This window comes from Acipenser ruthenus, chromosome 6 (assembly GCF_902713425.1).
Source record: "Acipenser ruthenus chromosome 6, fAciRut3.2 maternal haplotype, whole genome shotgun sequence".
Classification (NCBI taxonomy): Eukaryota; Metazoa; Chordata; class Actinopteri; order Acipenseriformes; family Acipenseridae; genus Acipenser; species Acipenser ruthenus.
Window position 1 is genome coordinate 3,232,275 of NC_081194.1, and position 23,936 is coordinate 3,256,210.

General features: G+C 39.4%; 2 protein-coding genes across 3 annotated transcripts in view; both read left to right on the plus strand.

Moving 5' to 3' along the window:
- Positions 1 to 14,949, plus strand: part of ppp1r21 (protein phosphatase 1, regulatory subunit 21) — a 35,994-nt gene extending 21,045 nt beyond the window's left edge. For both annotated transcript variants that reach the window (XM_034018862.3, XM_034018861.3), the window contains exons 12-22: positions 211 to 347; positions 751 to 843; positions 3,148 to 3,275; positions 4,473 to 4,625; positions 5,048 to 5,140; positions 5,742 to 5,999; positions 7,031 to 7,066; positions 7,733 to 7,849; positions 9,571 to 9,669; positions 11,098 to 11,226; positions 12,381 to 14,949. In XM_034018862.3, the coding sequence (XP_033874753.2) occupies positions 211 to 347; positions 751 to 843; positions 3,148 to 3,275; positions 4,473 to 4,625; positions 5,048 to 5,140; positions 5,742 to 5,999; positions 7,031 to 7,066; positions 7,733 to 7,849; positions 9,571 to 9,669; positions 11,098 to 11,226; positions 12,381 to 12,410 (1,273 nt within the window). In that variant the 3' untranslated portion in view covers positions 12,411 to 14,949. The remainder of the gene's footprint in view (positions 1 to 210; positions 348 to 750; positions 844 to 3,147; positions 3,276 to 4,472; positions 4,626 to 5,047; positions 5,141 to 5,741; positions 6,000 to 7,030; positions 7,067 to 7,732; positions 7,850 to 9,570; positions 9,670 to 11,097; positions 11,227 to 12,380) is intronic.
- Positions 14,950 to 20,382: 5,433 nt separating this feature from the next.
- The window catches only part of LOC117411286 (stonin-1), a 36,746-nt gene continuing 33,192 nt past the window's right edge, over positions 20,383 to 23,936 (plus strand). Inside the window, exon 1 of the mRNA XM_059024828.1 lies at positions 20,383 to 20,890. The gene's annotated coding sequence lies outside the window, so the exon portion shown is untranslated. The remainder of the gene's footprint in view (positions 20,891 to 23,936) is intronic.

The window sequence follows — 23,936 nt, forward strand, 5'->3', positions numbered from 1 at the left end:
TAGCAATGTGCTGCGCACTGAAACCCATGGGTGAAGCATTGTGCGCTGAAGCCTGTGCAACACAGATATGCTCTGGAGATTTTTTCAGAAGCATTGTTTTACTGGAATATTAAGCATAAGATTTCAGCGAGGAGATGTCCAGTTCTCTGTATGTATAGTCCCCGAGTCCCTCTCAGCATTGATCTATTTTTTTTGTTGCCTCCTGTGCAGTCTGGAGGAGGAGTGCGAGTCCTCTCTTTGCACGTCCTCTTTAAAAACAAAAAACTCGGAACTGCACAGTGACGTGAAAAAGATGACTTCTGTGTTTGAAAAACTGCAGAATTATATCGGCCTTCTTGCTTTACCAAGTGAGTAGACTGCACTGTTTCGGGGGCTGGGTTACACTTCTGTTTTCTTTGCAAGAGAACGTTTTTTGTTAACTGTTGAAAATCAACCGCCTAAATTAACAAAACAAGTACAGTGACGTACAACTCCTGCCATATCTGAAAATACACACATAGAGCTTTTGGATTTCTGTCTACCCCCAGATTCTGATCCTGTCACTACTTTGTGCTAAATAATGCCCTTTGTGAGTTTCATCACAACAGGATAAGTGGTTCTCTAGATATGTGTACAGTCCTAAAGTGTGACGTATGTCCATGTATCTGGCTCCTCTATAGCCCATAATATTGACTGTTTCTTATGTCCAGCTTGTTCCCCTGACCGTGAACACAAACGTCATGTGCCTTTTTTTCTGTCATTGTGTTTTAGGTACCAAACCTGAGGCAATCCTTCAGGCCAACTCTAGTGCTGTGTTCACACAGCTGGCAGCTTGTCTCCACGGGCTCCAGGATGTCATGAAAGGTAACATTTCATGACCTATGGAAGTACAGTAGTCCTTGAATGTGGTTATCCAAGGTTTGATGTCCAACTGACTTTATAGTCACCCACACTCTACTGTATATTCCTGCAAACGATAAATGGTGTGTGTAGTACAGTGGTTCTCAAGCCACAGGAACACTTAACTAGTGGTCACATTGTGTACATAACAGCAGTTGGCCAATTGAAGTAAAAGTAAGCGAGTCTGAGGAATCATAAAGCAGTAGGACGAATCTGAATGCAACACCAGATCATGACAACAGTCGTCTGTGTGTGGCTGCACAGAATCACTCTGGTGGCTGCATTTGAGGAACTGGGTTGGTCCAAATGCTGTGTGACAATGGGAGGCTTAGAAAAGCCTACCCCTTCACTTCATATTTCAGCTTAGCTGATGAAATATTTTTGTGGTTTTGTGAAAAAACAAAAAACGGTTTGTTTACAGTAACTGGTTTGGATTAAAAGCACACAGATAAAAAGCTGGCACAGGCAGGGCTGACAATACGATTCAAACTGCTTTAAATTCAAATCTAATCTGTGTGGAAAAGAAAATCGGCGCTATCTTAAGCCTAACACTGCACCCGGGAGCTGGCTATTGTTAGCAGTGTGTTCAAATGAAAGCACTTCTGGGCAGCAAGTTGCCAAGGTACAGTATTGGTAGCATTCTCTTCAGAGACAGCTTTGTAACAGAGCAGCATGATGAAGCCCAGCTCTGTAATTGACAGCCGCCAGGTGCCACAACCCCCTGTGGGCTGCTGATTGGAAACAGAAGCGTCAGGCTTTGTATTGCAATTCAGAAAGATCTAACCAGCCGGGGCTCTGGCAAGGCATATCGAGAGCTCTGGCAAGGCATATCGAGAGCTCTGGCAAGGCATATCGAGAGCTCTGGCAAGGCATATCGAGAGCTCTGGCAAGGCATAGCGAGAGCTCTGGCAAGGCATATCGAGAGCTCTGGCAAGGCATATCGAGAGCTCTGGCAAGGCATATCGAGAGCTCTGGCAAGGCATATCGAGAGCTCTGGCAAGGCATATCGAGAGCTCTGGCAAGGCATATCGAGAGCTCTGGCAAGGCATATCGAGAGCTCTGGGAGTCTTGCTTTGTGCTCGGTTTTCAAAGTATTTTTTTATTTATGTGCCGGTGTTGCTAAACTTAGGTAATGCATGAAAGCGTATACATTTTATTCCATAAATGTTCCCTCCTTGTGAATCATTTCCACTGGTATTCTGACTGGAGGAACACATTGATCAGGGAGGGAGGGTTGAACTCAGGTACTATAAGCAGTGCAGATATTTAATGGACTTCAAAATACATGCATGCCAAATAAAATAAATAAATAAATTACATGCAGAAAAAAAGCAAACTGATCTGGAACACAAGGTGGTGGTGTGCGTGTTGAGATATGAACAGGATATACATGTGTGTGTTGTTATATGAACAGCCTATACGTGTGCGTGTTGAGATATGAACAGGCCTTACACTGCAAAAATGTGCATGCTGTTCATTTTAGCTAATTTCACCATGTCCGTGTGTACACACATTTAAATGGATGCTGATTGTGCAATTCTGAAGTAAGCATACAGCAGTCATGTTGTTGTTGTTTTTTTTTTTTTTTTTTTTAAGGGTAGAACAAGGTGTTTATTGATTATGATAACAGATTCTAGCTCCACTTGACCTTCTGAAACATTCGTGCTTGTTGTATCTCTCAAATTTGAGTATTGTAATTTGTCAGTAATTGCTTTTGAGGCAGTTTTTACTTTCATCTCTGCAAGAATTTGATTGACATATGCATCCAGATGCCTCAGCAAGTCGAGTGGCAGACCCCTCTAGCCAGAGCATTTTGTACTCTATCAACGCCTTCTCTGTCTGGAACACCTTCAAGTTCACTCCTTGCTGCTTTATGTCATCTAGTGTAGCTGAAGGAACCTGTAAAGCTTCACTCGCCCCACTCCCAATCGCGAGGTCTCCACCCCTTTCTTCTATACCTCTTCCAAATCAGCAGGCTGAACACCAGGGTGATGATCAGTGCCGGTTTCACTCCAGTCCCAGGCATGGCTCCCTCCAGGCCACACTGCAGTCCTTTAGGAGGCTGAACACCCTCTCACCTTCAGGTGATACCATGACAGGGGTGTGATCTCTGGTGATGACATCTCGCTTGCTGTTACTGCTCACATAAGAAACTGCCCCTTCTCGTGTTTTCAGTCTTCCATTACTGACCAATCCCTTGTCTCTGTTATAATTTTTTCTGATTAAGCATTTTGTAGTTTATGAATGAGCATTTCTTTTCCCTTCCAGATGTTTCAAAGCACTACAGCCAGAAAGCTATACTTGAACAAGAACTCCCGACGGTCACACAGAAACTTCAAACTACAAACGAGTGTATTCTGACGTCCCTTGTGTCTCTGAGCAACGTTACTGGAAAGGTAACTGAGACACTATGCATGCAGAACCATGCAGGCTGAGAAGGGGCTATGCATCTATCATCTAAACAACTTCAACTAAATAACTCTCTCTCTCTGTCTCTCCTGTTTAAAAATGATGTCTTAAAATTGTGTTCTTTAGAGCATACTAGTTAAAAGCAAATGCCTTCTGTTGAACTAGCAACATATGGCAATAATATAGTGGATCCATGAAGCTTAAATGCTGTATGCTACTTTCTTAACTTGCTGCTACTTTCTTAACTTGCTGCTACTTTCTTAACTTGCTGCTGCTTGCACCAGGGCCTTGCTGAAAATGGTCCCTGTGAGTGATCATCCCAGTTCACAAAATAACAAGAGTAGATTGCATTGTGTTATGTAAGTGTAGGGTCATAAAGTGAAGCTGATACATAGACTTTGTTTTGGGGTGTTATATCTACTGCTGCTCCTTTCCACTTGCAGGAGGACCTGTTAATATAAATGATGGGAGCCCTGCTGTGGTGTTTTATGTGCTTGTTGCCTGGGAGTTGATGAACTGGATGTTTACACTGGCAGAGATTATTATAGAAAGCACTTTGACTGCAGAATAATAGCTTTATTTTACAGATTTGTTCTAGCCTATGTTGGCCCCTCCTGTTACAAGCAGAACAAGCTGAAATGTGTAAATAAAGTACAAAGATATGTTTCATAATGTATTACAGGCCTGTGTCATGCTTTTCAACTACAATGAACTTTAAGAGTAAAGTGCAACAAGAGTTCGTGTCTGTAGTGATCTGCGGCTACCATAGATCTCAATCTCAATCAAAAGAATGGATTCATAGAATCAAAGATAATTACCTGTAATAAACTTCAGAACTATGCGGGTTGTTTTCTTAAGTTTGTCTCATGGAATACGATTAAATGCATCATGTAATGGTAAACTTAAATACTGCTAGATCACCAACTAGGACCCATCTCTGCCACATGTTTTTACAAACTGAAATGCACTCTGTTAGATGTAGTTTATAAAGTTGATTTGTATTGTTATTATTATTATTTCTTAGCAGACGCCCTTATCCAAGTCGACTTACAATTGCTACAAGATATCTCATTATTTTTACATACAATTGTAGCAATGTTACTGTCTCATTTTCTAATGGCATGTGATCCACAAATCAGAGCTTTATTTTATTTGTAACCGTGTTTTATTTCTTTCCTTTTTAGATTGCTACATATTTCAGCAACAACCTGGATTTCTTCACTGCCCCGACAGGCTATGGTCCAAGAGCAGGGGCTGGGACAATGAACCCCCTTCATGCAGAGTCAATGTTACAGTGCAAGAAGAGAGCAGCTGGCTATATCCAAGCCCTGAAGAAGGTTTGTGGAATTGATTGCTTCCCTCTCTCTGTCTCACCGCAACAATGTGCAATGTTAAGCAAGCTTACAGTGCAGTGGTAGGATGAAGGTTACACAGTCATGATAAATGAGGGTTTGTTTATTGTAATCTTGTAGCCACTTCATCCCGTTTAGTCTAAAGCTATATGTGGGAAAGAAAGTTTTCAAGATGCAACATCGTATTGTTAAGAGTCCTGCTTCTTCCCTGTTTTAAAAGCTGGGGGGGTAGGCTGTCATTGTAGAGGGCCTTGCACAGTGGCAGGGCTCATACCCATCTTCTGACAGTGCGATCCTCCGAGTTGTAATCCTATGAACCTAAGACTATAGAAAGGGTTCCTTGATTATGTGAAGCATAATCTTTAATGGCGTTCATCCCTTTTTTTTTTTTTTGGTTTTTACTTTAGCCACAGCCAGAATCTGTGCCTTACGTTGAAGCTTTGGCACACCGTAGAATTCTTCTGAGTTCCACAGAGAGCAGAGAAGGTCTAACACAACAGGTAATGTTTTTTTTATTAATTTGCGGTTACTGCATATGGCTATCTGATTGGCAATGCTGGGGGCATGTGTGTCCAATGTTGGGAGGGCAGGGGTAGCTAAAACACCTTACTTTAGGACTAGGAGTTCAAGTCCAGTTCCAAATTGGCCAGAAAATGTTAAGTTTACTATATAACATCACATCACTTACCCACTCTTTTGGACATATTCCTGTAATATATTTTCTAAATACAGTTTAAATATGTTCTCTGAACATCCTGTGAACACTTTCTGTGACCATCACAGCATCTGCCATTTGCATCCAAGCTCTGGAGCTGCCACATAGGGCAACAGTGCGGAGTAGTAGTTAGGGCTCTGGACTCTTGACTGGAGGGTCGTCAGTTCAATCCCAGGTGGGGGACACTGCTGCTGTACCGAACTGTATAAATGGGTAATTGTATGTAAAAATAATGTGTAAAAAATAATGTGATATATTGTAAAAATTGTAAGTCACCCTGGATAAGGGCATCTGCTAATAAATAATAATAATAATAATAATAATATGGGGAAAGCTTTCTAAAAGTCTCTTAAACATTAAAAGGAGGGTTGGGTTTTCTTTGGCAGGTCCATCAGAGCCAGGAGAAGATTGCAAAGCTGGAGCAGGAGAAGGAGCACTGGATGCTGGAGGCACAGCTGGCCAAGATCAGGCTGGAGAAGGAGAACCAGCGGATCAGTGAGCTGGAGGCTCAGCTTGCGGGCTCGAGCAGCCGCCAGCTCTTCCTTCCCACCCCGGAGAGTCCCAGCGCCCAGCCCACACCAGAGGAGGAGGGCGAGGAGCCAGGAGAGAGGGGCCTGGGAGAACCCATCCGCAGCGCAAGCCTGGTGAGCCTCTTCGTACTCTCACCCCTTGGTGTTTAGGGATGGGCCCACAGTTCGCAATGTGTTTAGACCAAACTGAAAGAAGATAGATACAGGGTCCCCAGCAGCTCACTTAAGTATTAAATGCAGTACATTTGATTTAAAGTTTAATTTTCTATTTTTGATTTACTGTCACCTTATCTTTTCATGATCATTGTGTGGTTCCTATTGCAAATACTAATAATAATGTTCTTTTTTTATATGTCTGTGTTAAGCTGAGTGAAGGTGCTTCCATCTGAGTTTAGGTGCTGCTCTTCAGTCCTGTTTCAGCCAAAAGTGTGTTTTATAGAAGTAAGAGCCAGCGCCATCTAGTGGTCCTGACACTTTGGATCAAGTTTCCTTTTGTTTAACTGGCCAAACACTGCTGTTGCACTAGGTGGCGCTGGCTCGTCCTAATATAAAGACACTTTGACTGATAAAGCCTGCATTATGTGTAGGGCACGCAACTAGAACTGAAGAGTAGCTCCTGAACTCAGTCAAAGCAACTAAACAAAAACAGAATATTTGAGTAATTGTAATAAGAGCCACTCAAACGAGAAAATTCATTACCATGAGAGCAGATACAACTGCTTTTTTTATGATGCGGTCCCCCTACTCCTTATACTGTGGGAAAATAAGACAAGCATTCTGCAGCTAATTACTTTCTTTAGGAGTTTGGTGAAAACAAATTCGCTTTTACTCTTCAAATTCCCATTTGCAATTAGGACAACTGGATAAATGCCATGGCAAATATTTCTGCTTTCTTAAATACCCCCACAAGACGCCTCTTCTGGACAGCAGCATGTAAACCATCTTTTGTTTTGAAGATAATTATTTCATTTACTGTACTGTGGATCAGCACATTTTTCTAATCTAATCCAGAGATCTGGAGGAGGAGTTGATAAAATAACCTGGAAAGGATTCCTTCTGCTGTATCCAACTGGAAGTTAAATGTGACGCTGACAAATATTCGAATATGTTTTATAATAATATAATGTCCTGTAACTGTGTTTCAGATCGGAATGTTGACAACTAAGAGTGAAGAAGTGAAGGTATGGATTGACTTTAAAATGCGTTTAATCAGAATTCAGTCAAAAAGCCACTGCTTGTTCATAGATAATACTAGGCATGGGTCCAAAATGTGTTTTCAAGAAACACCATGTGTGTGTATGTGTATCTGAATGTCAAAAAATCATGAATTTGAGTTTACATAATGAACATCAAAAAATCATGAGTTTACCTAAACTACCAAGCAGTTGGTCTCACTATTAGTATTGCTAATACTAGATCTGTATGTTATGTAATAGAGCTGTTTGAAGAATGCAGATTGCTAAGGGGTTTTGACTTTCTTTAAGAACTTTCTCTCTCTCTCTCTCTCCATTGTTCACTAATGTAGGATTAACTCTAGCTAATAGAAATGTTCATGGACCCACAAAGATTGTGCCTAAACAAGCCATGAGCACCATGTATTTATTAATGTGTGTCAATTTAGTGCTCATGAGAGGCGAGGGTCAATGGCACTGGCTACACGGTGCCATCAGTCTTTACAAACACTTCTCGATCCAGACCTGAAAACCTGCTGACATTCAGTTCTGAGCACCTCTCGAGCAGACTATCGTGCTGAACTGTGTAGTTTTTGTGATCTGGAATAATTTTCACAAGGGTCGAAGTTGAGACCTGATGATCTGTGATGTATCTCTCTGTCTCTCTCTGTTTAGATCCCAGACGAGGAGTGTCGGGAGCAGCTCATTAAGAGTCACTACATGAGCAGAGTGGCGGAGCTGACGTCCCAGCTGCAGGTGGCAGACAGCAAAGCCGTGCATTTCAATGCGGAGGTTAGTCGCAACACCTTCTGTGTGCTCGGTACCAGAGTTTACATCCACAGGCATTTAGTGCTCTGAAAAAGCACTAGGTGGACTGCCGTGAAGATGTGGCCTGTCCTGTAAATCAGAAAACATTATCTTCACACCAGAAAACTTTTACTAATAGTATAACATCTGCTTTGTTAAGGAGAGCAGTCGGTAGATGAAACCGCTAACCAACCTGCCCAGTCTGGATCTAGCAAACCAAGTCTTTTTAAGGCTAGCCTTGGTCGTTTGTAAGGCAGCATCCTGACTTGGTGGCAGGTCACTGCTGGAAAACAGATTGCAAACTCAATGGGTGTTAGTAGTGTAGCAGATACAGGTTTCCTGTTGATACAGCTACAGTGCAGTGAGCATTTCCCAGTGCCTTCCCAGCCGATTGGCATTGACTTCAGCCTGATGATAGAAATGGAGACACAGTAACAAGCCTCATTCTTTGGGCATGTGATTTTGTGACTCTTTAGATCGTTTTTGCCATTTGTGGCCATTTTTTATGTAAATGGTAAATTATAAAAATATAAAAAATGATTTACAGTTCTTGTGCAGCTGAGATACAGTATATATGCTTTTATATTAAAGCAAGTTGTCAAAATCATTATATGTAGGCTGTCGTGTTTAAAACATGCATTATATACCAACACTGTCTCCTTTGTGTGTATTCTTGAGATCTTTTTCAATATCATCTCAATTGTTTAGAGGTTACTAATAAGTAAGATAGGGAGGGTGAAGAGATTGGAGTAAACATATCAAAGCAATCTGGATAAGAAGTGAGTAGGTTTTTCCACTTTTCAAATCCGGTTTGGCAACAGTTTCTCTTCCCATGTGGTTCAAGTTGAATATATAAATATATAACTGCTTTGAGAGATTTATGCTTGATATTTTTGAAAGGATGTGGTACTGGCACCAGTGCGTGGAATCTTTAGTTTGTGTTTCTTTTTTTTTTAATCTTTATTTATATAAACATGTCAAACAAATGTTGGTACATAGCTGTCCGTTTTTGCTGTTGCTGTTATTGGAATGCAGAAAAATATGAGAACGCACGCAGATTAAGGCAACAAACAGTGCTTAGAATCCCGTCTCGTTGTCATGTAAACGGTCTACTAGTGTGTCTGTGTTCATATGTATATCTATACACGGACAAAGATTGTTTAAACTACTATATGATATAGAGTTTAAACGTTCATAAAAATGTACCAAAATCCCTGGAGTTTATTAGCCTTTGTGTTGACAATAGGTTTGTATTTGATGGATGGGATGCAAAATGTGTGTTTCAGGAATGCACGAACAGAAAAGCTAGCACTACCTCTGATTTACAAACGAGAGGAGGCCATTCGGACCATCTAAGCTTGTCCGCTTCCTAGTACCTGATTGAGCTCAAAACTTTGTCAAGTTGGGTCTTAAAGGATCCAATTGATGCAGCTTCAGCATGACTAGGTAACCCATCCCATACCACTCTGTCCTAAGTCTGTCTCCACTTAATTTCCAACTGGGTCCTCGGGTTCTGATTTCTGTGCTGTACGTAAAGTATTGGTTAGGTTTAACTATGTCAACTCCTTTCAGATGTTACTTGCTGTATAGTACTTTACACCATATATAAGAAGCACCTTGGCTGCTGTAGGAAAGGTCTGCTGTATTGAGTTCATTTTGACCAGTTCGCTGTTTGCACTGAGTGTTCTTGTGTCTTTGGTTCACAGTGCCGGGCTCTTGCTAAACGATTAACCCTTGCTGAGAAATCGAGGGACATGCTGACAGAGGAGGTGAAGCTGGCCAATCAGAATGTCAGTCGCTTGCAGGTGAGCATGTATACAGGCTTACATGACTGTTTCAATTCACAATAGAATTTCTTAAGGACCCTTACAATGCAGCATCCATTTCAGTGTGCCATTTTTAGGTCCACTGGAATGTTGGACTTGGTTATTGATAACTGGCCAGTGTTTTATTTCATTGCTTGTGCCCATATATCAAATAAGGAGTATTTTAACACCATAATAGTAAAGACATCACATGTTATTAGTATAACAGGTTCCTGAGCTACAACAGTGCTTAAATGTATAATGTAGAAACTTGTATAAGCTTATGTTTGGTTTGGTTTGGTGCGAGATAGTGACAAGCTAGTTTAAAACTGGGGTTTCTTGTGTCCCTACATCTGAAAGTGTCTTTGGTAATCCTATGGACAAATATAAACTGCTCTAAACAATGAGGGTATGTTCAGAGCTGTGTATGTATGAAGTATGAAACATAATGTGATGTGATTTCATTCTTTTTCTTTTCATTAAAAAACACAAGTGTATGACTAAGGTCATCTCAACTGCCTCTCGTTTAATTGCGACAGCCACTTATTCAGGATTTTTTTCCTTCTCATGAGGTGTCTCTAAAGCGGCACCGATATATCCCTTTTTTCACTGTAAAAAGGGTCGCATCTCACATGTTTGTTATATATATATTCTAGCTCTACTCCATGTTTTAAAAATGGTTTGTAACTGAAGGAAATGCCTTGTGCAGTACACTTTTAGTCTGTGTTTTTTTTTTTTTTTTTTTTTTTTTTTTTTTTTTTAAAAAGACATACTTGGAGTAATGCCAGAAAATGCTGGGTTGTTGGGAGATTACTAGGTCAAAAATGTGCAAGCTTGCTTTCTTTATTTATTTTTTTATTTATTTCTTTCTTAGCAGACGCCCTTATCCAGGGCGACTTACAATTGTTACAAGATATCACATTATTTTTACATACAATTACCCATTTATACAGTTGGGTTTTTACTGGAGCAATCTAGGTAAAGTACCTTGCTCAAGGGTACAGCAGCAGTGTCCCCCACCTGGGATTGAACCCACGACCCTCCGGTCAAAAGTCCAGTGCCCTAACCACTACTCCACACTGCTGCCCACACACATTTGCTATTAGCATACCAGTGCAGCAGTAGATCTTCCCACATACTGCAGAACTAAGACCAGAGCCTTATACAGGGATGCACAGTGAGGGTCATTATAGTGTAGGTATGTGTTACATCCATCTCCTAAATTCTCAGCATGTTTTTGTCCTGTTAAACTGCTTTAATCTGAGTCTTTAGCTGATCTAGCCTGTGTTACATTAGTCTATAAGTGGCAGTTCATACTGAAGAGCAGCTTCTGAATTGCTTATTGAGGGGGAAATGGCCCTTGAGAGGCCAGAGCTGAATTGTACCCCTAGCTTAATAATATTAACCTGCTGCCTTTGCATAATCCAGGATGAATTGACTACAACCAAAAGGAGTTACGAGGACCAGCTGAGTATGATGAGTGATCACCTGTGCAGTATGAATGAAACGCTGACGAAACAAAGGGAAGAAATTGACACTCTGAAAATGAGCAGTAAGGTGAGCTTGATCACGAGTTGAAGTTTCTCTTAAAGATACACAGAGATTTGAAACGGGGCTCCTTACTTTTAGGAACAGTCATGATCTTATACTTGGATGTGCAATTAAAAAGAAAAAGATCTTGATAACAGAACACATACTAACTAGGAGGAGCAAAGCAAAATATTTCATCCCAAGCTTAATGCTAAAATGTTATATGAGCACAGATGTAGGTGTCATTTTTTTGGACGAGAACCTCAGAAACCAGATTTGAATGCACTCTGCCACATAGCCCCTTCTTTTTTCTTATTATTCCAGGGGCTGTGTGTGTTATTTTTTAATTTTATTTTTCATTCAACAATGCTGATGTCTTACCCATGATCATTACAAAGGTTTCTGCAAGTCTAGCCTTAGTTCATTTGACCAGGACCCCATGCTCATGCTTTAAATTCCCCCAGCTTACCCTCCTGTTTATCCTGCTTACCAGTTATGCACTCACCTATCGCAGTGAGAGCTAGACACACATTATGAGAACCTCTAGCTCTCATTGTGGCTGTCCAACACCACAGGGCCTGATTTAATAACATACAACAAATACTGTTGCTTGTCAAGCAGTCTTTTAAAGAAACAACCTGTCAGCTGTTTCACATTTCAGGGTTCTAAAAGTAAGAATAACACATGCATTCTTTACCTTTCTGTTATGTATAATTGTTATTATATTGGACAGATTTACTAAGGGTAGTAACACAAACATTCCAGATCGCTCTGTATTGATCGTGGCTCATTCTGTTGTTTTATGATAAATGTTTTTGAATGAAAAAATGTAAAATTTAATATATAGATAGATACATACACAGCCCCTGGAACATTATTAATACATTCCATTGACATAATAAAGAAAGGAACAGGGATGCAAATCTAGCTTCACTTAGTTGGCATGGTTGAACATCACAAAAATGGCACCTTTCCTGTCACTATCTGCACCGCACATAAAATCCAGCTGTGATTATTCCTATGATGACTGGCTTAGATATCGATAGATTAATGGATATATTCTTTTGAGTTCTGGGGGGTTACACAGTTTGGACCGAAAGCAATGACTACTTAAAATAAACAATCTGACCATTTAATCTTTCCCAGCTGTGTAAACATTTCTTTCGTTTTTACTGTTGCAGGGAAATTCCAAGAAGAATAAGGGTCGATAGGCAGCAAATGGCTGCTCCTTGAGTCTGGATTAGACAGGGGAGGATGTGACCAAACCTGAACACGGGGAAACTGAAAATGCCAAACAACGGCCCCTTTCCTCGCCTCTTACAGGACATTACCGATAGTGGCTGGAGCAGCAGAGGGTGTATCTGAGAGCCAAGATCAAAATAACCAACAAAAACTTGACAAAGCGCAGCAGAGTGTCTTAATGCAATTGCCAGCCGCTGGCTTTGTGAACTATTACCATGTGAAGTGTTTCTACAGAGACGTGTTTGCTTTGATTGAGAAAACAAAGGGAGAAGGAAGATGAGGTATTGCAAAGTCATTTTCTCGAAAAATAATTCTCAATCTGTCACCTGTCTGGAGAATTGGTTCATATTAGTGATCATTCCTGAGCCAAAGGGAGCTAATTGTGTTTGTACAAAAGACTAACAATGCTTGTCACTTGAATGAATTACAAAATATACTACAAAACAAAGATGCTGCAAACACTAAAATCGTCATAAAAACTTCGCTTTCAGTGTTTTCTGATTTCCTAAAATTCAAACAAATCCAACTCGACGATGTAAATAAATACGACGTTCACAAACTCAATGGACTTCTCCGAGAATTCTATGCCACAGTGAGAAAGTCAGATGGACAGTTCTATGCCAAAAAAAACTGTAATAACTATGCGCTATGGACTTCAAAAACCATTACTTTGTTGACTGCTTCAGGAAACAAATATGGACTGCTGACCTCGGCTCATAGTGGGAAAAGTGCCCTCGGGAAGGACTATGGTTGAAAACTATGGGCATTCTAGTCCTCTGTTGTTAACTATAGTACTTCCCTCGGGGGCCATAATTTCCCGCTATACTCCTCCTCTCCAGTCCATATATATAATTAGGGCTGTCAATTAATCACAGTTAACTTCTGCAGTTAACGCGTTCATTTTTTGGGTAGATTAATGTTTTTAATGCATGTTAATTGCACTCCTGTCTGTCCCTCTTAGCATACCGGAATTCATTTCCTGCGGCACCTTTTTAGTGCATGCCATGATTGAATGAGTGCAGTCATCATTTCAATATAAGATTAGTCACGTTACCGCATTATGAACAAAGCACTCAAACCGAAGGAATTGTAGCTTTTGTTTTATTTCAATAACCACATTTATTTTTAAATATTTGCAATTGTGGGGGATATAACCGTCAGTGAATGTTTTGTGTTATTGAGGCAAGTTCAAGTTATTAATAAGATAATTTAAAATTATTATTATTATTATTATTATTATTATTATTATTATTATTTAAAGGCAATGAAAAACATAAGTTTATGAGTAAAGGAAACTGATAATTGTAAATGCAGTAAGGTGAGTAATAAACTGACTTCATTGTGATTTAGCAGATGGTTCAAACAATTTAACAACAAATGCTGGATTGGAAATGCATATAAAACTATAAAGAGAATCCAGAAATGGGAAATCTGGGTTTTTATGCTGGGCTGTTTATCATGTAATAATAATAATAATAATAATAATAATAATAATAATAATAATAGCATCAGTAATAAAACAAACTTAAAGGGTAGATAAGGACTTTTTTTATTGTATTGTGTTACATGTTCCCATGTGTTGCTACAACTGTTTACGTAAGAGGTGTTTTTTTAATTTTTTTTTTTACATTTTGAAAAGGGGTCAAAATGAAGAAAAAAAATTTAAACAACACACACACCTTACGTAAACAGTTGTAGCAACACATGGGAACATGTAACACAATAAAATAAAAAGATCCTTATGTACCCTTTAAAAGAGATGGGTGTAGTAATTGTATCAATTTGAATATGTGATTAAAACCAAGATTAACAGATACATGAGCCACCATAGGAAACAGGCAAATTTGAGAAAGAAAACAAACTAAAAGCATCATGTTCACAAATAATTCATAAATGTTTAAAATCTTGTCTCCCATCATCAGGCTAATGCGTCTTGGTTAGTTGAGGCACAGGGGACAGGGAGTAGCTGTCACACAGCCACAGGCTCTGCTAATCCTTTTGATTCCAGGTCCAAGTGTACAGGCTGTGGCTCTAACCTTCTGAAACGTATCTATTACTTCTGAACTTTTCACAGGTCCACTTACATAATGTATGCAAGACAAGGACCTGTTCAATTCATCATGGAATATCAAAACATAGGAGTCAATATTGGATTAACAGGAACATTATTACATTAAAACATAATCATATTTGTATTGTGTGCTTTTTAAATTAGTCATTTTATTTGTTAATGTAAAAAAAAATAAGTGTACGTTTGTATATTTAGAATCTGTATGTGTTTCTGTTTTTGGGGGTGAAAAAAGAGAGGAGTAATCTCCAAAATGTTAGATTGGCTTATCCTGCGGAATTGAAAGCACAATTTCTTCAATTAGCTGCAGGGTTTTACTTTCTTGGCAGGCATAAATCTGCCCCAGTCGGTGTGAAAAACGATTTTCATCTACACTTTACTGTCTCATTAAAATGAATGCATACAACAGCTGTTCTAAATAAACCAGTACAAATCAGCTACTTCTGAGTTCTGTTTTAATTGAAAGCAACAATAACCGGAACTCTAGCCAGCAAGCTGAATTCTTAACTATACTTGTACCACACTTGCAATAAAAAACTAATTTTGGTCTGAGAATAATTTGATCTCTGTGTAGTTGGATTCAATATCCCAGTGATTTTTTTTTTTTTTTTTTTTGTGAGAACTTACACAAGTTATTATAAAATGCACACATGGAGATGATTACAAATAAGCTAAAACGTATTCACTCATAAAACAAGCAAACTGGCATTCAAGTGCTCCAGAGAAAGATTGGTAGTTGGATCAAAAGAGAAGCAGATTAGGGTATGAGTGGCCTCCTGTTCCTCTGAAGATTGGGCAGGAGCCACACTCCCACATGTCTATGGGGAGATGTGTCTTTTTTTTTAGGACATCCTGTGTACGTCATTTCTAAACTGAGATAAGTAACATGAGGAGGAGGAGGTAAAGCATGAAGGAGGCCACTGACAAACTACTGCCCAGTCTGTGGTTTTGATGTATGTCATCTTTTTATATGCCACACATAATGGTTTATCGAACTATGTTGGTGCACGTTTACAAGGTCTTTACACCAAAATGCAACATACATTGCTTTTTGTCAAAGTACAATAACAGTTTTAATGGAGAAACGGGAGGCTGTGTGGTCCAGTTGTTAAAGAAAACTGCTTCTAACCAGGAGGTCACCAGTTCAAATCCTAGCTCAGCCACTGACCCATTGTGTGACCCAGAGCAAATCACTTAACCTCCTTGTGCTCTGTCTTTTGCGTGAGATGTTGTTGTAGTTGACTGCAGCTGATGCATAATTCATACACCCTAGTCTCTGTAAGTCGTTTTGGATAAAGGCGTCTGCTAAATAAACTAATAATAATAATAATAATAATAATAATAATAATAATAATAATAATAATAATAATAATTGTTAATTTAAAGACTCAGAAGTGTGCCTTTGGAGTTTATTTGATCAACCTCAATTTTAACAGTATCAGGGAATCCATCTGGATTGCCTCAATTACTTTGAAGGGCTTGGAATTGGGAATTGGAAATGGAAATGGAATTGACAAGCAGGAATTGACCCCAACCCTGTTTGTATATTAATACACATTAAAATGTGAATATTCCAGCCCAATTAAAAAGGCTGATATCTGGGTTTAGGAATTGGCAGTCAGTGATGTGCTGATTCATACACCAGCTTTGATTTAGTCCAGCCTTCAGCACACATTACTAATGAGCCTCCATTCCTCTCAGTCATGAGACTCGGAGCACTAAGTAACAAGCTGCTTCATTTCACCAGCACCAAACAAGACGAGAACTGGGATTCTTGACAAATCTGTAAAACATGTAACTGAGTCATTACAGGTCTCTATTCACTAAACTTGAGGTTTTTTTGTTAGTTTGTTTTTTTAAACTGAGTTTTAATGAATAAAATACAGTTCTTTATGCATTTTTCCAAACGTGTCAAAGGAACCAATAACAAACTAAACAGTTTAGGTCAATAGTTTAGTTAGAATGTTCTTTCAGCACAATGGTTGTACAGCAGTTAGTGCAGTGTATTGATCTTTCGATAAATTCAGATTCTATAGCAACAGCACTTAAAGGGGCTAGAGTCCAGTCCAGGATGCTGTTGCACTAAATAACACTTATGTTCAAATGTTCATGCAAAGTTTCAAGCTTCATTAGCGTGACCAATCACAAGCCAGAAACTATGCGGACTAAGTAGGTCACCTTGAACTAGATTCTGAAAACCTCATACAGTTTGTATTTGACAAGCAATTCTTGTAACATATTTTAGGGCTACACATGGATATAAAAACTACTGTACCTTGCCTTCCCGATTTAATGTACAGAATGGAAGTGATTATAAACATAGCTGCATCTACTCTTTAACCCTAGAAGAAGTTAGAATAATATACTAATCCCTTTCAAGAGCGCGGGTGAAGTCTGTGGGTCTGAAGCATTCACATGGAGCTTTCTGTTTTGCCAGCACCTGTATAGTGTAACATCATTGGATTGTTTCACAGGGTCACACTGGTCAGGATATGAGCTGTACGGATGGCAATGTTATGTACAGCCTCACTATACTGTATTGAACTGGTGTGGGAAGCTCTGTGCAATGCAAGATTTCTTTGTTTAATGAGGCAATCAGATTTGCTTAGAACACCTCAAGATTTGTCATTTATATTCTTGAAAACCTCTGGGTGTGACAATTTCAATTTTCAAATTTCTGTCAGTAATCAGTGCTATAGAAACAATAGGCACTCGTGAAAATGTTAGACCACTTTGTGCTTTAATTAGGCATTGTAAACAACTTCTCATGCATTTTACCATATGTGGCTAGTGTTCTTTTTCTCTCATTTTTAATGAATTGCATGTGTGGCCTATTAAAGTCATCAATTACATTACTGTAGACTATCACTAATTTGCCAATTTTCCAACATTTTCAGTTCCAGTGGTTTGATTTCATATGTGCAACAAATCCAAACTACAGAAGCAATGGGGTGCTCTAATAAATGTGCACACTGCTCTACAGCATTTAAATTATTATGCTTTTGCAGTGCAATTTTTGGTATTTATAAACAACCTTTTAACCTATGTGAATTATTTTCTTTATTCTGTTGTAACGCACGCAAAAAAATGTTCCCCACTCGAGCCAAAGATTAGTGTCTGTAACTAATTTACTTGATTAAACTGTGGTGTAATTATAGCTCTGAGTATAATCTATTAAAGTTGTTTACCACATCTAGGCCTGCAGGTTTGATGTGTGTGAACACGTGGTGTGCGAGACACATTCCACTTACCATCGCACAGTCTCAGAAATTATTGTTTATTTCTTAGCAGATACCCTTATCCAGGGCAACTTACAATTGTTACAAGATATCACATTATTTTTACATACAATTACTAATTTATACAGTTGGGTTTTTACAGGAGCAATCTAGGTAAAGTACCTTGCTCAAGGGTACAGCAGCAGTGTCCCCCACCTGGGATTGAACCCACGACCCTCCGGTCAAGAGTCCAGAGTCCTAACCACTACTCCACTCCGCAATGCTGAAACATGCAGTGTTGGGAGCACATTTAGAATGCAGCATCACAGTGTGCACAGCACACTCATGCTTTCAAGAGCTTTATTGGCCACCTGGCCATTCTTTGAATGACAGGTTTATAATCGGTGAATTTTTGTTTTTTACTGTGTTTCCCACAAGTCGTGTGGAATTTCCCATATACGGAATTAATTATTTAGTGTGACCATGGTTAGTTTGGAATATATATATTATATTGTAGCGTTTCACAGTGCAGCCAGAAAACAGTAGTGACAGGCATGCTTGTTCTTAGTTCCAAACGCTTTATTCAGTCCCTTTCTCCCCAGCTCTTCTCCCTCTTGACGCGACAGTGCCCCACTTCGTGCCCGAACCACCCGCAGACGAAGCACCAACCCTGGTCCTCTAGGTCCTCAAAGAGGTCTGGGATGGGTCAAGGTTGCAGCGGATCCACTGGTCCATCTCTCCTCACTGCTCCTGCTTGACGCTGAGGTTTTGTTTTTTATCCCGCTTCTGACACCAGCGTAGCATTTCACAGTACAGCCAGAAAACAGGAGAGACAGACACACTTGTTTTTAGTTTCAAAAGCTTTATTCAGTCCCTTTCTCCCCACACACATGAGTCCGCAGCACTCAGTCAGCTTCTCAGGAACCATGGCAAACACAACAACAACAACAGGGCGTCGCAGCGCCTCTTATAATCCCAGCCCCGCCTACACATCCCATTGGTCCTCAGCCACACACCTCGGGCCAAAGGGAACACACTGAACACATGAACACACAGTGACTCACAGACATGGCCAATCACAGGGGAGACACAGAACATGCCCCCACGCACAGGCTAGCGTCACACAGCAACAGAGAGTTAAACAGTTAAACAACGGCGGGAAATATAGAGGGGGAAGGGAATACAATTACAAACAACGGGAACGATGTAAACACACATCCACAACAGAAGTACAGTACAACACAAATACACAGATCTGGCACTGTGACACTGTCTCTACACTGATAGTTTGGAATTTGTTACCAAGCTGAGTCATTGGAATCCTTTAGGAACTAGCTGACGATGTTCTGAGATCAATCACAATCCCGTAAGAACTGGCAGACAATGTTCTGGGATCAATCAGAATCCTGTAAGAACCAGCAAATGATGTTCTGGGATCAATCAGAATCCTGAAAGAACCAGCAAATTATGTTCTGGGATCAATCAGAATCCTGTAAGAAACAGCAAATGATGTTCTGGGATCAATCAGAATCCTGTAGGAACCGGCAGACGATGTTCTGGGATCAATCACAATCCTGTAAGAACCGGCAGACAATGTTCTGGGATCAATCAGAATCCTGTAAGAACCGGCAGATGATGTTCTGGGATCAATCACAATCCTGTAAGAACTGCCAGCCAATGTTCTGGGATCAATCACAATCCTGTAAGAACCGGCAAATGATGTTCTGGGATCAATCAGAATCCTGTAAGAACCAGCAAATGATGTTCTGGGATCAATCAGAATCCTGTAAGAAACAGCAAATGATGTTCTGGGATCAATCACAATCCTGTAAGAACTGCCAGCCAAGTTCTGGGATCAATCAGAATCATATAAGAACCGGCAAATGATGTTCTGGGATCAATATATTGTAAGGGCGGGTCCCAAGGCGGGCTGGTGAGATGGGCGGGGCCGGGCACCGGCTCCCTCCAACTCTCCTATAAAAGGAGCTGAGAGAAGGCTCACTGGGTCAGACTGAGAAAAAGCCAGCCTGTAGAAGCGGGAGCTGTGGCTGACATCAGCTTTGTTAAAGCGATTAAGGCTAAAACAAATAAAAAGTTTAGCATTGAAACCCTGTCTTGCGTCCTTCTCGACACAGGCACAATATACTATAAATATGTAATGCTGTATAGTAACGGTGTACCTGATATGTATTTTTATAAATAAATAAATAAAAATGATCAAAGTAAAAACGTCATCCTAACTTATAGAATATTTTACTCTATTTAGTAATAACAATAGCTAGACCAGTTATTTGGTGCCAGAGGACAACACTTTTTTTTTTCTTTTTTAGTTTTGTTAAAAGTATAATAGAATTGTACGCTACTACTAATCTAAACGTGACCATTCTGTGCATTATCCTTTCCTGAGCCGTACGATGCGTCCCTGTCGCCTAATTGTAAGCTCTTTAAAATACTATTTATAACCGCACAGAGCTGTAAGTAATCTTGCAGGAATATTATATATATCACCGACTTGGTTTTGTCTTTACACATCAGTAGCGCATGCACATATATTATATATATATATATATATATATATATATATATATATATATATATATATATATATATTCTTGTTCAAACTTTTAAACGGTATCAAATGTGTACGACAAATTGATGCTTCTGCTTGATGGAGAATCATGCGCCATCATCAACCTTAGCCTTATGGTACTATAGGGCAATGCAGGAGCGATGCCAGTCAGTCCGAGCAGCGCTTCAGTCTCATTTTCTACAGACTCTGAAAAGGGTCTGTCTGTCTGTTGCTCCCTTCTTCGTGGTGGTGGTGTGCTCCAGATACAACTGACTAAAAATATTTTTCTTCTTGTGAAATTAATGTTTTTTTTTTTTTTAACTATACCGTCTGGAATTAAGACAACGCTTCCCAGAAGCAAATACTTTATAAGTTCCAGTAACTTCCTTTTTATAATTACATTTTTTTTTTTTACCACGAACTGGTCTGCATTCTCACTGGACAAAAATGACATATTTTTTTCCCGAACATCTGTATGAAATAAAAAAAAGCCAGAGCGAAATGCACTCGTTTGGCAGCGCTGAATTATTTTGAGTGAGGATTTGGATTTATGAAATCTTTCTGAGCAACATATATCAGGGCATTGAAGTACCGGTAAGTTTATTTACATTTATACGTGAAGAATTTTTTTTTTTTAGGGGTGAATAAATAACAGTACATGTGCTTTCAGCTTAACTGTCTTTGTCTTTAAATACTTAGATTGCAAGAACAAAAAGGCTGCGTGGAAGACACATTGAAACCATATTATTTTCAACAACAAACTAAACATTTATTTTATTAGCATTACGGTCCGTTTTGATTATCGAAAATTCAGTGGCTTCCTGGCGCTCGTCTAAGCAAAATAAGTTAATACCATTACGTTTTTAGTTTCCAGTTGAAACTGTAACATATCATTATTTTAGTTTTCTAAATTATAGTGTCTGGTTAGGAATGTTTTTTTATTAGTAGTATCGGCGACATACAAGAACTACACTAACGCGTTTTCCGTGTCAGGGACAGACTAAAAACAAATCACTTTGTTTTCAGCCAAAAATGTTGTTTTATTTTGTAAAATAAATGACATTGCCCAACCCTTCTTCGTGAATTTTTGGGTGGTAATTTGAGAAGGCCTAAAAAAAAAAATATCACCCACTGGTTTTGGTTGGGTCTGGGATTGTGAGGGTCTGGAACCAACTCCCCAGTATAATGTTGTTCAAGCTGACACCCTGGGATCCTTCAAGAAGCTGCTTGCTGAGATGCTGGGATCAATAAGCTACTAACAACCAAACGTTCTTATGTATTTTTAAATAAATAAAAAGTGCTCGGCAAATTGCTAAGCTGTACAGACATTAAACAAGCTCATCTGGGAAGGGGAGGAAGTGAGATGTGGGTATACACTCATGCCATTGCAAAACTGCAGCCTGCAAGGGATGACCTTCCAGTTAGGATAACATTTCTGGGAGCGGTTAGTTACAGCTGGTGCTGCTGTTTTCATCTGCCATTTTGTGGAGTAACAACTTGCCAAGCGGTAGAATTTGACTGGGACGGGTTGCAACTAACGGGATTCGAGTGTCAACAAACACGACGCAATTATACTTTGTATTTTTAAATGTTCGGGGGTTTGACAAGTTTTACAACTTCACTTTGCATCGGATTACTAAAAATAGAATGTTAATGTTGTGTTTTTTCATTCCCTCCCAGTGTACACATGTGGTACCGTCCTGTAAACACAACTAGTCTTTTCTCCTACGGTGTTTCCCAGAATGTAGAAGATACTTGCAATTCTAAATATATTAAAAGTATTTATCTATTGTAATAAGTCTATTGAAAAATTCAGTTTTTCGTTGTGATTATATTTTTGCTTTCATGGAGTAAAGTACTTATAGAAAAAAGTTAACTTTAGGACTATGGAAATAATATTAAAGCAATAGGGTGAATGTAAATCAATAATTGTATTACATACTGTAGATTGGTGTTTACGGTAGGACATACCGATACAGACACAAAGAAAAGAGCGCTGGATAACTTGAACTAGTGAAAGTCCCTACCATGTTTCATCACAATTGTATTAAGCTTCTCTTGCTCTTACTGTGTGTACAGTATAGCAGCCAGCATGGCATAGTGTACACACAGTGCCTCCAATTCCCCCATATTCTGATGCACTCAATAATGAGTGCTACTAATGTCCTTAGCAACTTTCATCGCATTTAAATCTGCAGCTCTCTGTACACAACAGGCATGACATTCAGACAGCTGGTTGTACAGATAGATGGACAGTCAGCATTCATGCACTTGACCATTTAATCTGTGCAAGACACCAATTTTGAACCCTTGCTGGAGTCAGTAATTTTATTGATGTGGACGCAGGTAGGCCATGGTTGTGTGCCAGTCAGTGCAATAGGAAAGCTTTCTTGAGTTTGTCAGACTGCATCAAGTGTTTCTGTATCCTGCAGAAATGTGAAGAATCGTGGCTCCTTGTGTATGCTGGATGTTGGGCTATATTTCAAGCCCTGTGATTTACTTTCTCACTGAAGTGGCAAAACTTTCCGACTTGGATAGGAGAAGATGAAACAGAGTGTTTTATCAGGGTCCAGGGCTGGTGCTTTGACCTTAGACAGCTTCCATAGATATCAGCCTGTCCTGGAAAAGCTTTGATAAAAAGCTGTGTGAAAGATAGTGTGCCAACGTAGCATCCCATAAAACACCTGCTGGGCAGAAAAAAAACATGAATTCTCAAAAAGCTGCAATCAGTGTGGTTCACTGAAGCGTTTGTGGTTATAAGTCATGGTTAGAAGTCCTGAGAAACAGTGTGCTGCTGTCTTCCATGATGGCTTTCATCTTCAAATCATGCTACAGTGTTGGTACAACTATTTATTGGTCTGTGTGTTGTAATTTCACAAGTATAACACACGTTTTTCCACATTATTTATGAGAATTTCTGTATGCAATATACAGGTTGTGCGTTGTATACAAGTTGTGTCTAGTTTGCAGTATTTTATAATTATAGCATCAAGTTTTTGCACAGGTACAGTAGTATGCTGTTCAAAATGTGTGCTTTATGTGAGAGGAGAGTGTTATACAGAGCATGTAAACCAAGGCTTCTCAGTCATCAATCACTCTCGTGAAGCTGTAAGAAACTACGCTGGTCTAATCAGTGTTACTTTGGCAGAGGGACGTCACTGTATATTTGTAATTCTGGTTCAAGTAAAATAACATTAAATGCATGAAATATTGAAAATGTCCACCAAATATATTTTTCATTGAAAATGCTTTAGTTTTTTTCCCATTGCTTTATATGAGGGGAAAATGGCATCCTCATATGAGGTCATCATGCATTTGTGTCCTCTATATGTCCTCATGTAAAGACTAGAAGAGAGTTTTTTTTTTGTTCATAACCGCCCTCATATGAGGTTGCCATGCATGAAAGGGTTAACATGCAAGATCATTTCAACCAATCTAATAAGATACACTGCATTTCCACTTAGGAAAAAAAAAAGTATTATGACAGTTAAAAAAAACAAAACAAAACAATAAATACACTGTGTTTGAACCACAGTCTCGAACAGAGTTCAGGGCTTTAGCCTGCCAGTGCCTGGCAGCCCACTCTGTAACAATAGACAGTTACTGGTCACAGTGCTTCCAGTTCTGAGTCCAGGCACAA